Consider the following 14,717-nt stretch of genomic DNA (forward strand, 5'->3'; position numbering starts at 1 on the left):
CTGCAGCAAGAAATTTAATTTCTTAAAGGCGCAGTACACCCAGCCCCGGAACCAGCTTATCCTGAACCGTTTGTCATCATGCCCGACCGTTTTGATGGTAGTCGCACATCCTTTCAGTGCTTCAAGATGGATTGCAAGGTGTTGTTTTCTTTAAAGCCTCGAACTTATGCCACAGAATTCATCAGGGTCAGAGCGGCTATCAACCTGTTGTCTGGACGCATCAAAGTTTGGGCTCACCAAATGTTGCAGGCGAAGAGTCCTGTCCTTGTCAGCTGGGAATCCTTTATTACTGCTGTGGACTCACAATGCAAGACCACTATGCCCAAGCCAGCTCCACGTACTAAAAAAACGCGGAGTCTTCGTAACCAAGGAACCGAGTACCAACACTACACTCCAGTGATGCCCCTTTATGATCCAGTTCCCAGGAAAACTCCAGAGGTATCCTGTGTTCCACTTGACCCTGAGGAACCTATGCAGTTAGGACTTGTCCACTACAAAGTGACACCTGAGGAAAGAGACCGAAGGAGAAGCTATGGCCTATGTTACTACTGTGGAGAAAAGGGGCATTTCATCACGCTTTGTACTATTTGTCCACCTAGACCTCCTGCTCTCCGACTGGGTACTACTTTCCTTCGCCCTGTGTACACTGCATACCAGCCTAAAAAGCTAAATAGAAGCCGTTGTTCTTGCCCATGCTTGGCTTCCACGGGAAAAACTACATCCCCTGCTCCAGAGCCACCTGCATCTACTCCCGAAGTTGCTTCCTGTGATACCATCACTACTTCCTGCCCGCCCGAAAAGGATATACCTGTGGATTGTGCCATTGCTTCTAATGGCACTACCGTCCATCCAGAAGACCTTGAAATGTTCGAAAAAGCATTGTTAGCTACGAACACTGCTCCTGCTGAAGTTGTGGAAGTGCTTGCCACCTGTACCCAGATCCTGAAAGACCTGGACAGTTCTTCTGCCGTACCAGAAGCTGGTGCTGGGAAATCCCAAGCTGTTAAGGGATTCCACACAGGGGACTTTGACTATGGGGACTCTATGGATTCAGATAGTGACCCTGGAGGGGTGTACTATGCTGACAGAGATCCTATTTACGCCCGGAGGTCGTTTTTAAAGGGGGGGGTACTGTCACGGTTCTCACCAGTTAGACAGACGGCCAGATGTGGTCGCTCCTGGAGTTCTCAACAGGGGACTTGAACCGGGGAACTTCTCAGTCCTGGTCCTGCTTGCTACTTGGCTGTGTTTCACCTGATCCTGATCAGTCATCAGCAGGGTATTTAAACCCAGCCTCGCCCTGTGCTCAGTGTCAAGTCTTTGATCCTGTGATCCTGTTTCGTACCAGTGTTCCTGTTTCATCTGCTTCGTATTATTGACCCCGGCTTCTGACTACGTTTATTCTGTCCTCTGGCATCCCTTGACTTCGGCTACTCTTCGTTGTTCCTGACCTCTGGCATCCTTTGACCTCAGCTATCCCTCGACATTCCTGCTGGTTCAGTCCTTGCCTGTCCTGCGTATTTGTACTGCATCCTGCACAGCTCCCGTGCACAGACCCACAGGCCGGGTGAATTCTTACCTGACCACCTTGGCCTGTGGCTATGTGCAAGGGTGAGCAACATATCTGCGCTACAGACTCCCAACTCAGGTAAGACCCTGACATTTGGTTAGGTATTAGGAGGGTAATTCCACCTGCCCATATGGCAAATATGTGCCAACATGTTTTGTTTTTGTGTTTCATAGAATTTTCTTTTGTTACCTTCAAGCTTTAAACTGTATTACAACTAAGAGAAACATGTTTATAGTTATGAGTTTTGTCTTTATATTAATAATGTTATTGCACCTATTACAGTGTTTTGGCCTAAAGCTTGAACTCTAATTATCTGGTCATCATAACCAAATAGATAGATCTCTTTAAAATGATGCAGTGTATGAATTTCATGTGCATTATATAATGTTTAATGAAAATGTACAACATACCTCTTTTTGACGTATAAGGAATGCATCTATGAAACTCCTTTGGTCATTCACATCCAATTCCTTCAGATGTGTTACAAATGTTTCTGTTATGAAATCATTTAGTTCTTTTATATTTTTGTGAACTGTTTTATGACTTCCAGGAAATAATCCCACAAAGTTGGGAAATAAATTATATAGCTGAAATAGATACAAAACTATTTAAATGCAATATATTTTAGTAATTTAGTATTACAGAATTTCAATACACTATTTAAAATAAACTATTAGGAATGTCCTAATTCTAATGGATATATCTGTACACGAGTATATAAGTGTGTGAGTTCTTCATTAACATTACAAGTATAGACAAACCCAATGAGCTTAAGCTAACAACATACAAACAAATATAATCCTTCATGTCTTTATTAAACACATCCCATTAAACATTCACAGTGCTTTCGAAAAAATAAATGAACACTTGGATTTAATAGCCAGTTGATCCTCCTTTGGCAGCAATAACTTCAACCAAGTGTTTTCCAGTATTTTCTGATTAGACCTGCACAGGGCCGGTGCAAGGATTTTTGCCGCCCTAGGCAAAACAACAATTTGCTGCCCCCCCCCATTTGCTCTGCCCATCATGTGATATCACAATGCCCCACCCATATGAACTGCCATATTATTATTAGTATTATTATTATTATTATTATTATTTATATAGCGCCAACAAATTCCGCAGCACTTTACAGTGGGTGGATGAACAAACATGTAGTTGTAACCAGACATGTTGGACACATAGCAACAGAGGGGTTGTGGGTCCTGCTCAATGAGCTGTCATGCTTGAGGGAGTGGTGTAAAGTGACACAAAAGGTAAGGATAGTATTAGACTAATGACAGTTGCAAGAGAGGAATCAGTTGGGAGCTATTAACAGTTTACACTTCTATGAAGAAGTGAGTTTTTAATGATTTTTTCTTAAGGAGTGGAGACTGGGTGAGCATCTAACGGAGGAGGGAAGTGAGTTCTACAGGAATGGTGCAGCCCTCGAGGTCTTGAAGGCGAGTATCAGAGGTGGGAGTATGGACCGAAGAAAGCCGTAAGTTTTCAGCAGAGAGTAAGGACCTAGACGGGACACACTTGTGTATTAGGGAGGATAGATAGGTGGGAGCAACGTTATGTAGAGATTTGAAAGCAAGAACCAGAATTTTAAATTGAGCCCTGTATCTTACAGGAAGTCAACGTAAGGACTGACAGAAGGGTGAGGCGTGGGAGATGCGGGCGACCAGGAAGATGAGCCTCGCCGCCACATTCATTATGGACTGTAGTGGTGCAAGTTGGGAGCACGTAAGACGACTAAGTGGATTACAGTTGTCAAGGAGAGAAGGGACAGTGGAATGAACCAGCACCTTAGTCGCATCTGGTGTTAAGTAGGGTCAGATGCGCGCAATGTTTTTGAGATGGAAGCGGCAGGATTTGGCGATAGACTGAACATGAGGCATGAAGGAGAGGTCAGAGTCAAAGAGAGCACCTAGGCAGCGAGCCTGCATGGTGGAGCTGATGGTAGCACCGTTGACTTGGAGAGAGACAGACACAGGAATATCAATTCTTGAGGGAGGAAAGACCAGAATTTCAGTTTTGGTCAAGTTAAGTTTAAGGAAGTAGGCAGCCATCCAGTTAGAAATAGCAGGAAGGCAGTCAGAGACACTAGTCAAGAGGGACGGGGAGAGATCAGGAGAGGAAAGATAGATTTGCGTGTCATCCGCATAAAAATGATATTGGAACCAAAGGATCTAATGAGTTTACCAAGGGAGGCAGTATAGAGAGGGAACTGTAGGGAACAATGACTGAACCTTGGGAGACACCAACAAAGAGGAGTAGAGGAGAAGAAGCAGAGCCAGAGAAAGAAACACTGAAAGAGCGCTGAGAGAGGTAGGAGGAGCACCAGGAGAGCAATATCTTGTAGACCGATATTGCGCAGGATGAGAAGAAGCTGTTGATGATCAACAGTGTCAAAAGCCGCAGAAAGGTCAAGGAGAATTGGTATAGAGTAGTGACCACGAGATTTTGCAGAGAGTAGCTCATTGGATACTTTGGTTACAGTTGTTTCAACAGTGACGAGCGCGGAATCCATATTGAAGCGGGTCTAGCAGAGAGTTGGACTCGAAGAAGTCAGTCAATCTCGCATACACAACTATTTTAAGGATCTTGGACGCAAAAGGCAGTAGCGAGATAGGATGGTAGTTGGACGGGGAGTTAGTGTCAAGGGTGGACTTCTTTAGAAATGGGGTTACAGTTGCATGTTTGAAGGGCAATGGAAATATGCCAGAGGAGTGACAGAGATTGAGAATGTTAGTGAGAGGTAGAGAAAGAGAAGTAGACAGAGTACGAATGAGATGCGAGGGAATTGGATCTAGGGAGCAGGTGGTGGGGCTGGAGGACTGGAGCAGAGCAGAAACCTTTTCCACTGTAGAGGGGTGCGAATTAACACAGCAGAGGTTAGGGGACGTATTGTAAGGGGAAGAATAAAGATGAGAGATCGCTTCCCTGATTGTAGAGATCTTGTCAGTGAAAGTCTGAAGCGGTCAAGTTAGTAGGTGGAGGTGGAACAATAGGGCGAAGAAGAGAGTTAAATGTTTGAAATAGTCATTTGGGTTCGTGGGAGAGTGTGGTTATGAGGGTATTGAAGCAATTTACTTTTGCAGAGGAAAGAGCCAAGCTGTATGAGCGCAGCATAAATTTATAGTGGAGAAAGTCAGATGCACAGTGAGCCTTTCTCCAAAAGCGTTCAGCAGTTCTTGAGCATTTTTGGAGATATTGAGTACATGAGCCAACGCCAGTGCTGCACACAGTGTCTTTTCTCTGAAAAGGCAGTGTGTTTACATTAAAAAGCCTAAGGGACAGGCTATATACACCAGAACCACTACATTAAGCTGTAGTGGTTCTGGTGACTATAGTGTCTATTTAATGTGAGGTAAATTAGAGATTAGTGCGACTAATAATATATTAGATTGCCTACTTACCACCAGATGAGAACAGGATGCAGTCTGGTTCCACTGGTCTGGTGTTAAAACAGGAAGCAGCTCCATTTTCTTACACAGATCATGGTCTGGGCCCCCAGGGCCTGACCGTGAGTATGCCTACAAGGCCCGCCGATAAGGCTTATGCCTACAAGACCCACCCATGAGTTCGCTCACAGGGAGTGGAGTGTATGTGTGTAGGGGACAGGCCCGGACTGGCAAATGCCCGGTGGGCCACGGTGGCCATGGGCCGAGGCCGGCAGGGGAGGTCCCAGGATCTCCCCTGCCGGTCTATGCAGGGCCGGCACTATCCGAGCGCCGGCCCGCTGTGTGCCATGAAGGGCCGGTGAGGAGATCAAAGATCTCCCTCACCGGCCCACTTTAATAGACCTGCGGCTGGGGAGGGAGGGAGAGGACCCGGCGGAGCTCTATCTTGCAGCTCCGCCGGGTTCTTCTCGCGAGATCCGGATCGTTGCCATGGCAACGACCGGATCTCGCGAGAGTGAACTCTAGCCCGCAGGCTAGAGTTCACTCACCCACTGGACCACCAGGCATGATGTGCGACTGCCGGTCCCCCCCCCACCTCTCCATGGTACCACCATGCCGGCCCCCCCCCTCCCAGGGTAAAGGTAAGAAGGGAGGGGGGGACATAATGCCTTCTTATTCATTTTTTTTTTTTTTTACTACCCCAACACAAAATCCCTTTTAACATGCACACACAGCACTCTTACACACATCACACACAGCACTCTCACACACAGCACTCTCACACACAGCACACGCAGCACTCTCACACGCAGCACTCTCACACGCAGCACTCTCACACGCAGCACTCTCACACACAGCACTCTCACACACAGCACACACATCACACACAGCACACACATCACACACAGCGCACTCTCACACACAGCACTCTCACACACAGCACTCTCACACACAGCACACACATCACATACAGCACTCTCACACACAGCACTCTCACACACAGCACACACATCACACACCGCACTTTCACACACAGCACTTTCACACATCACACACATCACTCTCACACACATCACACTCAGCACCCACAGCACTCAGCACACACAGCACTCAGCACACACAGCACTCTCACACACAGCACTCTCACACACAGCACTCTCACACACAGCACTCTCACACATCACACACAGCACTCTCACACTCAGCACTCTCACACACATCACACTCAGCACCCACACACACATCACACTCAGCACCCACACACACAGCACCCTCACACTCAAATCACACACACTGCACCCTTAAACACAGCAGCCTCACACACAAATCACACACCCAGCACCCTTAAACACATCACACACAGCACCCTCACACACATACACAGCACCCTCACACACAGCACCACTCAAACACAGCATCCATCACACACACATACTGCACCCTTCACATACACACTACACCCCTCACAGACACCCACTGCACCCCTCACACATACACACAGATCCCCAACACACACACACACAATACCTCCAAACATATTTATATTTTATATATATATATATATATATATATATACACAGCACTCTCACACTAAGCACTCTCACACACATCACACTCAGCACTCTCACACACATCACACTCATCACCCACACACACAAATCACACTCAGCACCCACACACACAAATCACACACAGCACCCTCACACACAAATCACATGTACTGCACCCTTAAACACAGCAGCCTCACACACAAATCACACACCCAGCACCCTTAAACACATCACACCCAGCACCCTTAAACACATCACACACAGCACCCTCACACACATGCACAGCATCCTCACGCACAGCACCCTCACACACAGCACCACTCAAACACAGCATCCATCACACACACATACTGCACTCTTCACATACACACTACACCCCCTGCACCCCTCACACATACACACAGAACCCCAACACACACACACACACAATACTTCCAAACATATTTATATTATATATATATATATATATATATATATATATATATATATATATATATATATATATATATATATATATATATATATATATATATATATAAAAAAGCAGTGTGTGCAATGGCTGCATCGTGAATGTGTTTCTGAGGTATGCATTATGTGTGTGTAATGGATGCATGGTGTGTTTCTGGGTAAGTGTAGGATGCATTGTATGTTTTGGTGTGTCTGTATGTGAGTAGGGATGCATTGTATGTTTCTGTGCGTGTGTGTAGGCATGCATCATGTGTTTCTGTGTATGTGTAAGGACGCATGGTGTATGTGGGTAGTGTCTTAGTGTTGTCCCCTTTCCTTCCTGTCCCTTAGTGCTCTCCCATCCCCTCCTGCCCCTTAGTGCACTCATATCCCTTAGTGCTCTCCCATCCCTTAGTGATCTCCCCTCCCTGCCTGTCCCTCAGTGATTGCCCCTGCCTCTCCTGTCCCATAGTGCTCTCCCTCCCCCCTGTCCCTTAGAGTTCTCCCACCTCTTGGTTCTTGGTCTCTCCAATCCACCTATATTTCTCTTTGTGGTCTCTCCTCCCCTCTCCCCATCTTTCCCTTAGTGCCCCCCCCCATCTTTCCTTAAGTGGTCTCTCCCCCCCTTAGTCCCTTCTTGATCTCCCCCCCCCCCCCAAAACCATCTTAGTGGTCTCTGCTGTATTAGCCAATTCAACTTGAGCTGGTGCACAACCAACCGGGAACCGCAAGGTTTTCATGCTGAAAATAGTTCCAGGGCATTCGCGGCTAAGTCCCCCTGAAGTCTATTCATGATTTTAGCCCATGCGAACAAGATGGCCACCACCACGTGTTCGAATGTCGAATGGCGGCCACTTCGACTGTTCAGGAGTTCAAAGAACCAATGTTTAATGTCCCAATACTAAGTAATCTTTACTTAGTATCAGTAAATTTGGCTGAAAGATGAATTTAGGTTGATCAGCCTTTTAGTAGATAGCTCCCTAATCCCGTGGGAATTAGGGAGTTATCTACTTATTCATTACTGTCATTCCATTGACAGGCTAAGTAACTTACATTTTATATGAATGTGTGTTACTTGATTGTTGTAAGTGTTGCAAATGCTTACAGTTGAATCCTGGCTATATTTGTATACTTTTTATTTAAACTTGTATACAGTGTAACATTCTTCATTCTTCCACTGGGTAAGTATATTAGTAGTTAGGCAATACTGTGCTTCGGAACTTTGGCAACTGCAGAACTTCGGCACTTCGGCACTTCGGAACTTTCAACATTTCGGAAATTTGGCAATTTCGGAGCTTCGGGACTTTGGCTACTCGGCACTTTGGCAATTCGGCAATTTAGCTATTCGGACATTTGGATGTATCTGAATGTCCGAATTGCCATTCGGAACAAAACAAATTGTCCATGTCTACTAACTAGGTTATACAGCAAGGACATGAGAATGTTGTTTGCACTAGATAGGTGTGGGTGGAAGAGGAAAGATGATCAGGACAGAAGGAGTTCAAATATCAGAAGGCCAAATAGGAGATGTAGAGAACAGCTACAAGTACCTGGAGGTACTACAAATGTTTGGCAACCCTGAGCAAGAGGCAAGGAGGATAGCGACATTCAAGTATTACCAAAGAGTCAAACAGGTCCTGAAGTGCCAACTCATTGGCAAGAACAAAAAAATTAAGCCATCAACACATATGCCCTACCAGTCATCAGGAACCCAGCTGGAATAATAACCTGGCTAAGAGTAGAGTGGGTCACCATGTATTCAAGACCCAAAAATAACTTACTATGAATGGAGGATTCCACCTGAAATCCAGCACTGAGATTTAGTTGTGAATATTTCTGATGACTTAACCCCTTAAGGACACATGACATGTGTGACATGTCATGATTCCCTTTTATTCCTGAAGTTTGGTCCTTAAGGGGTTAAAGGTAGGCAAACACTGTAATAGAGCAGCATGAAATGCTAGCAGAATCCTTGGTTGTATAGGGACAGGTATTAGCAGTAGAAAGAGGGAAGTGATCATGCCGTTGTACAGAACACTGGTGAAACCTCCCTTGGAGTATTGTACACAGTACTGGAGACCGTATCTCCAGAAGGATATTGATAATTTAGAGAGAGTTCAGGGAAGGGCTACTAAACTGGTTCATGGATTGCAGGATAAAACTTACAAGGAAAGGTTAAAGGAACATGTATAGCTTGGAGGAAAGACGGGACAGGGGGGATATGATAGAAACATTTAAATACATAAAGGGAATCAACACAGTAAAGGAGGAGACTATATTTAAAAGAAGAAAACCTACTACAACAAGAGGACATAGTCTTAAATTAGAGGGGCAAGTGTTTAAAAATAATATCTGGAAGTATTACTTTACTGAGAGGGTAGTGGATGCATAGAATAGCCTTTCAGCTGAAGTGGTAGAGGTTAACACAGGAAAGGAGTTTAAGCATAATCAATATTTTTAATGTCACATGTCAGTGGTTTTAATATAGTGGATAATCAGTGTATATATGCAGTCTGTAAGGGACACTAGTCTCTGCTGCCCTGCTACCTACCAATCATTAGACAGTCATGACTAGGGGATGTTTTCCCATTTTGACTTGTTGCTTTTTATTAAATAGACCTAGGAGTTTTGGCAAATAGTCAATTTTATCCAATATAAGTAAATGTTTTTAGTTGCATATTACCGAAATCATCGGAGATCCTACTAGCTTTATGTTTTCAACAGTCAGACTCATAAGTTTCAGAAATGCTTTGTCATCGTATTCCATCCTGTGTCCAAGGATTATTGACACTATTATGTTCGCAATAGCTGATATAATGGTCACAGTGTTATCAATTGACTTTCCTTTAAAAAAAAAAAAAAGGAAAAAAAATACTAGTAAGTCAAATTTATTGTCCTGCTTAGATTTTGAAGGAACACTTTGGGCACCATAGCAACATGATCAGAATTAGGCCTAACAATCAAAGTACTAAAAGGGGTTTTTAAAAATACCCAAGAAGTAAATCTTTTGAAGCCAGAATGATCAAATTGCTTAACAGCAAGAGGACTAAATATTTATTTGGGTTTCCTGTCCCACTACCAACACTTTTCATGAACACTCCCCCACATTATCTTACTGTTCTGTCATATGTATCTACATTCTACATATGTATCTACATTAAAATGCATTCCAATATGTTTATTCTATCAATATACAAAGTACTATGTATAGACCTATGCTGATATGTGACTGTGCCTTTATATTTGTGTATATGAGTTCATGTGCATGTATGTATATGTGTTGGTGTATATGTATATGTGTTCATGTATTTATGTGTGTGCGTATATATGTATGTATTTGTATGTGTGTGTGTATGTATATATTGTGTATATATATACATGCATACATGTATGGATATGTGAATAGGTGCATGTGTACATATATATATATATGGGTCTATGTATGTGTAGGCACATTGGTATATATGTAGGTGCTTGTGTGTGGATGTATGCGTAGGTGTGCATGTACATATATTTGGGCATTTGGTTGTATTTATATGTATATTGTATGTACTTGTGTATAGTGTGTATGTTCTTGTGTATACTTGTACATATGCACTATTTGTGTATATGTACGTGAGTGTGAGTGTGTGAGTGTGTAAGTGTGTCTGTGTATGCTGGATATAGACCTTCATGCATATCCTGTAACTCTTGGATGGGAATTCATGCATTCTTTATAATAATACTCCCCCATTCTAGCGCCATCTTCTGCACTGTTCGCTTGTTTTTTCTCTCTCTCCCCCTCACACTGTGATCTTTACAAAAGATATTTACAACCCTCTGCAAGAATGGTGTCTATGTTCTATCAAACCTGTCTTATATGCACTCATCTCGCTTTCACCCCTGTATCACAACTAGTGATGTTGTGAACATAAAATTTTCCTTTGGCGAATGGCGAACGCGAACTTCCGCAAATGTTGGCAAACCCGGCGAACCGCCATAGACTTCAATAGGCAGGCAAATTTTAAAACCCACGGACTCTTTCTGGCCACAATAGTGATGGAAAAGTTGTTTCAAGGTGACTAACACCTAGACTGTGGCATGCCGGAGGGGGATCCATGGCAAAACTCCCATGGAAAATTACATAGTTGATGCAGAGTCTGGTTTTAATCCATAAAGGGCATAAATCACCCAACATTCCTAAATTGTTTGGAATAACGTGCTTTAAAACATCAGATATGATGTTGTATCGATCAGGTGGTGTAAGGGCTACGCCCGCTTCACAGTGACAGACCAAACTCCCCGTTTAACGCACCGCAAACAACCGCAAACAGTCCATTTGCACAACCGCAAACTCCCCATTTGCACAAGGTTGGATACCAAGCTAGTCATGTCCCGTTCCTTGTCCTCACTGATGTCATTGAAGGTCTCTTCCTCCACCCAGCCACGGACAACACCAAGGGTCCCCGAAAGGTGACAACAAGCCCCCTGTATTTTTTTTTTTTTTAAATGTACACTACTGTTACACCAGATATGAGTTGCACTGGTGTGACACTGTGCCCTGGCAGGCCCTGAAACGCACACGTGTGAAGGAAACTGACTGCTATTATATTACAGTCAAAAAAGTTTTTTTTTTTTTTTATGCAAGCTATTGTGAAACCAGATATGAGTGGTGGCACTGGGACAACCTTAAAAATATTGGATATCGCTAAAAATCATGATCACTATATACTTTCTCTACAAACCTCTAAAACGAACCAAACTACTCATCCATCCGCTATACCACTTTATCCCACCTAGAACTAGTGCCCAGTTAAAATACTTGACTCTTCCTTACCCACACTCAGTCATGCCACACACATTTCACCACTACTCTCACTGAATCCCTCTGACTACGGCTAAATTCATCTTCTACATCAGAACACTACTGCTAAGATTGGGTTGTATCCATGTCTCGGGTCTTTCATTTAGAATAGGGGCGGCTTCAGTCTCCTTCAACACTGACACTCCAGTGCATATTATTAAAAGATTGGGCAGATGGAAATCCTCAGTCTACAACCGATATATTCCTCATCCCGAGAAAGAAATGAGGAAAGCTTTTAAAAGTTTGGCTTTGTAAATTTGATGCAATAAGTGTGTTTTTCTTTAATACCTTTTCACCCTCTTTGCATGAACCCGATTTACATATATTACTAATATGTTTCTGAACATATATATTATATTATTCACTCACTCTCTGGGCCGGCCTAAGACATCATGCTGCCTAGGTCCAACGATAAATGACTATGGGGGATAATGTATAATACACACAGGTTACTGGCTATAGGGGGGGTAATGTATAATAAACACAGGTTACTGGCTATAGGGGGGACAATGTATAATAAACACAGGTTACTGGTTGTGAGGGGATAATGTATAATAAGCACAGGTTACTGGCTATGGGAGGACAATGTATAATAAGCACAGGTTACTGGCTATGGGGGGATAATGTATAATAAGCACAGGTTACTGGCTATGGGAGGATAATGTATAATAAACACAGGTTACTGGCTATGGGGGGATAATGTATAATAAACACAGGTTACTGGTTGTGGGGGGATAATGTATAATAAACACAGGTTACTGGTTGTGGGGGATAATGTATAATAAACACAGGTTACTGGCTATGGGGGGATAATGTATAATAAACACAGGTTACTGGTTGTGGGGGGATAATGTATAATAAGCACAGGTTACTGGCTATGGGGGGATAATGTATAATAAACACAGGTTACTGGCTATGGGAGGATAATGTATAATAAACACAGGTTACTGGCTATGGGAGGATAATGTATAATCAACACAGGTTACTGGCTATGGGGAGGATAATGTATAATAAACACAGGTTACTGGCTATGGGGGATAATGTATAATAAACACAGGTTACTGGCTATGAGGAGATAATGTATAATAAACACAGGTTACTGGCTATGGAGGATAATGTATATTAAACACAAACACACACACAAAAAAAAAGAATGCAGCTTCAGAATTAATCTAAATTGTATGCTGTCTAGGAGGAGGGAGGGTCTGCTGCTGATTGGCTGGAATGTGTCTGCTGACTGTGAGGTACAGGGTCAAAGTTTACTCAATGATGATGAATAGGGGGCGGACCGAACATCGCATATTTTCGCCATCCGTGGCGAACGCGAACAAGCTATGTTCGCCAGGAACTCTTCGCCAGCGAACCGTTCGGGACATCACTAATCACAACTCAACTTTGAATTCTATGTGTCGTCTTGCTCAGCAATGCTTCAGACTTGATGTAGCCCAGGAATGTGAATTAACCCCATCATTGCATACCATTTGCAATTGTAGACAACCCATGGTATTCAAAATGGGGTATGTCCAATCTTTTGTAGCAGCCACTTAGTCTCAAACACTGGCCAAAGTTAGCGTTTTTTTTTTTTTTAAACAAAAACTGCATTTTCACTGACAATATCATTGTTGTGATACGTTTTACTGTTTTGAACCACTCATATTTGTGCTCTGCGAAGTCTCCTGAGTATAATAGTACCCCCATGTACTGGTTATATAGTGTTTTTGAAAGTTACAGGGTCAAATATAAGGCTTGCCTATTTTATCGTTTTCATTGAAATTTGGCAAATTAGTTATGTTGCCTTTGAAACTGTATGGTAGCCCAGGAATAAGAATTACCCCCATGATGGCATACCATTTACAAAAGTAAACAACCCAAGGCATTGTAAATAGAGTATGTCCAGTTTTTTCTAGTAGCCACTTAGTCACAAACACTGGCCAAAGTTAGCATTCATATTAGTTTTTTTAATTTTTCACACACAAACAAATATAAATGCTAAATTTGGTCAGTGTTTGTGACTAAGTGGCTACTAAAAAAGACTGGCCATACCCCATTTGTAATACATTGGGTTGTCTACGTTTTCAAATGGTAGGTCATAGTGGGATTAATATTCATTTCTGGGCTGCCATACCGTCTCAAAGGCAACATAGCCAATCTGGCAAATAGCAAATTACAAAAATAGAAATTGGTAAATCTTATGTTTGACCCTGTATCTTTCCAAATCACCATAAAACCTATACTGTTACTGTTGTAATCGTGAGACATTACTCTACACAAATATGAATGTTTTAGAGCAGTAAAATGTATTATACTGATACTATAATTGGTGAAATGGCAGTTTATGTGTCATAAAATGCAAATAAAAACTAATATAAACTCTATGTTTGGGCAGGGTTTGTGACTAAGTGGCAACTAAAAAAGAGTGGACATACCCCATTTTGAATACCATGCATTGTCTACTTTAAAAAATATATATTGTTTAATATGGTAAATGTCCCAAATAGGACATGGGTGCATGATGACCAGCTGTGAAAATTCCAAGTTGGAAAAATGGAATCCTCCAAATAAGGTCTTTTAGCCCCAGAGAACCCGACACACCTATACATTGGTGTTATTACTGTACTCAGGAGATGTTGCTGAACACATATTGGGGTGTTCTTTGGCAGTAACCCTTAATGTTCTCCGTGCATGTATTCTTAAATTGCTGTATGTGTCAAAAAAAATCACTAATTATTTATTTATTTTTAAAATGGTTGCATGAAAAGAGTCAAAATACCCTGACGGTAATACCTTAGGTTGTCTTCTTTTAAAAAATAAAAGATACATGTGAAGAGTTATTTAGGGATTCCTGACAGATATTAGTGTCACAGTGTAATTTTGAAAAAAAAAAAAGGTTTGGAAATATCAAAGTGCTACACTTATTG

At 42.6% G+C, this 14,717-nt stretch overlaps 1 protein-coding gene across 1 annotated transcript in view; it reads right to left on the reverse strand.

Annotated features, from left to right (window-relative positions):
* LOC134586527 (cytochrome P450 2K1-like) overlaps nt 1–14,717 on the reverse strand; it is an 81,619-nt gene that overhangs the window by 43,676 nt on the left and 23,226 nt on the right. The window contains exons 4-5 of the mRNA XM_063442087.1: nt 9,640–9,800; nt 1,981–2,157 (exon numbers count right to left, since the gene is read on the reverse strand). Coding sequence (XP_063298157.1) covers nt 1,981–2,157; nt 9,640–9,800 — 338 coding nt within the window. The remainder of the gene's footprint in view (nt 1–1,980; nt 2,158–9,639; nt 9,801–14,717) is intronic.

Source organism: Pelobates fuscus, chromosome 2 (genome assembly GCF_036172605.1).
Source record: "Pelobates fuscus isolate aPelFus1 chromosome 2, aPelFus1.pri, whole genome shotgun sequence".
In the NCBI taxonomy this organism is placed as follows: domain Eukaryota; kingdom Metazoa; phylum Chordata; class Amphibia; order Anura; family Pelobatidae; genus Pelobates; species Pelobates fuscus.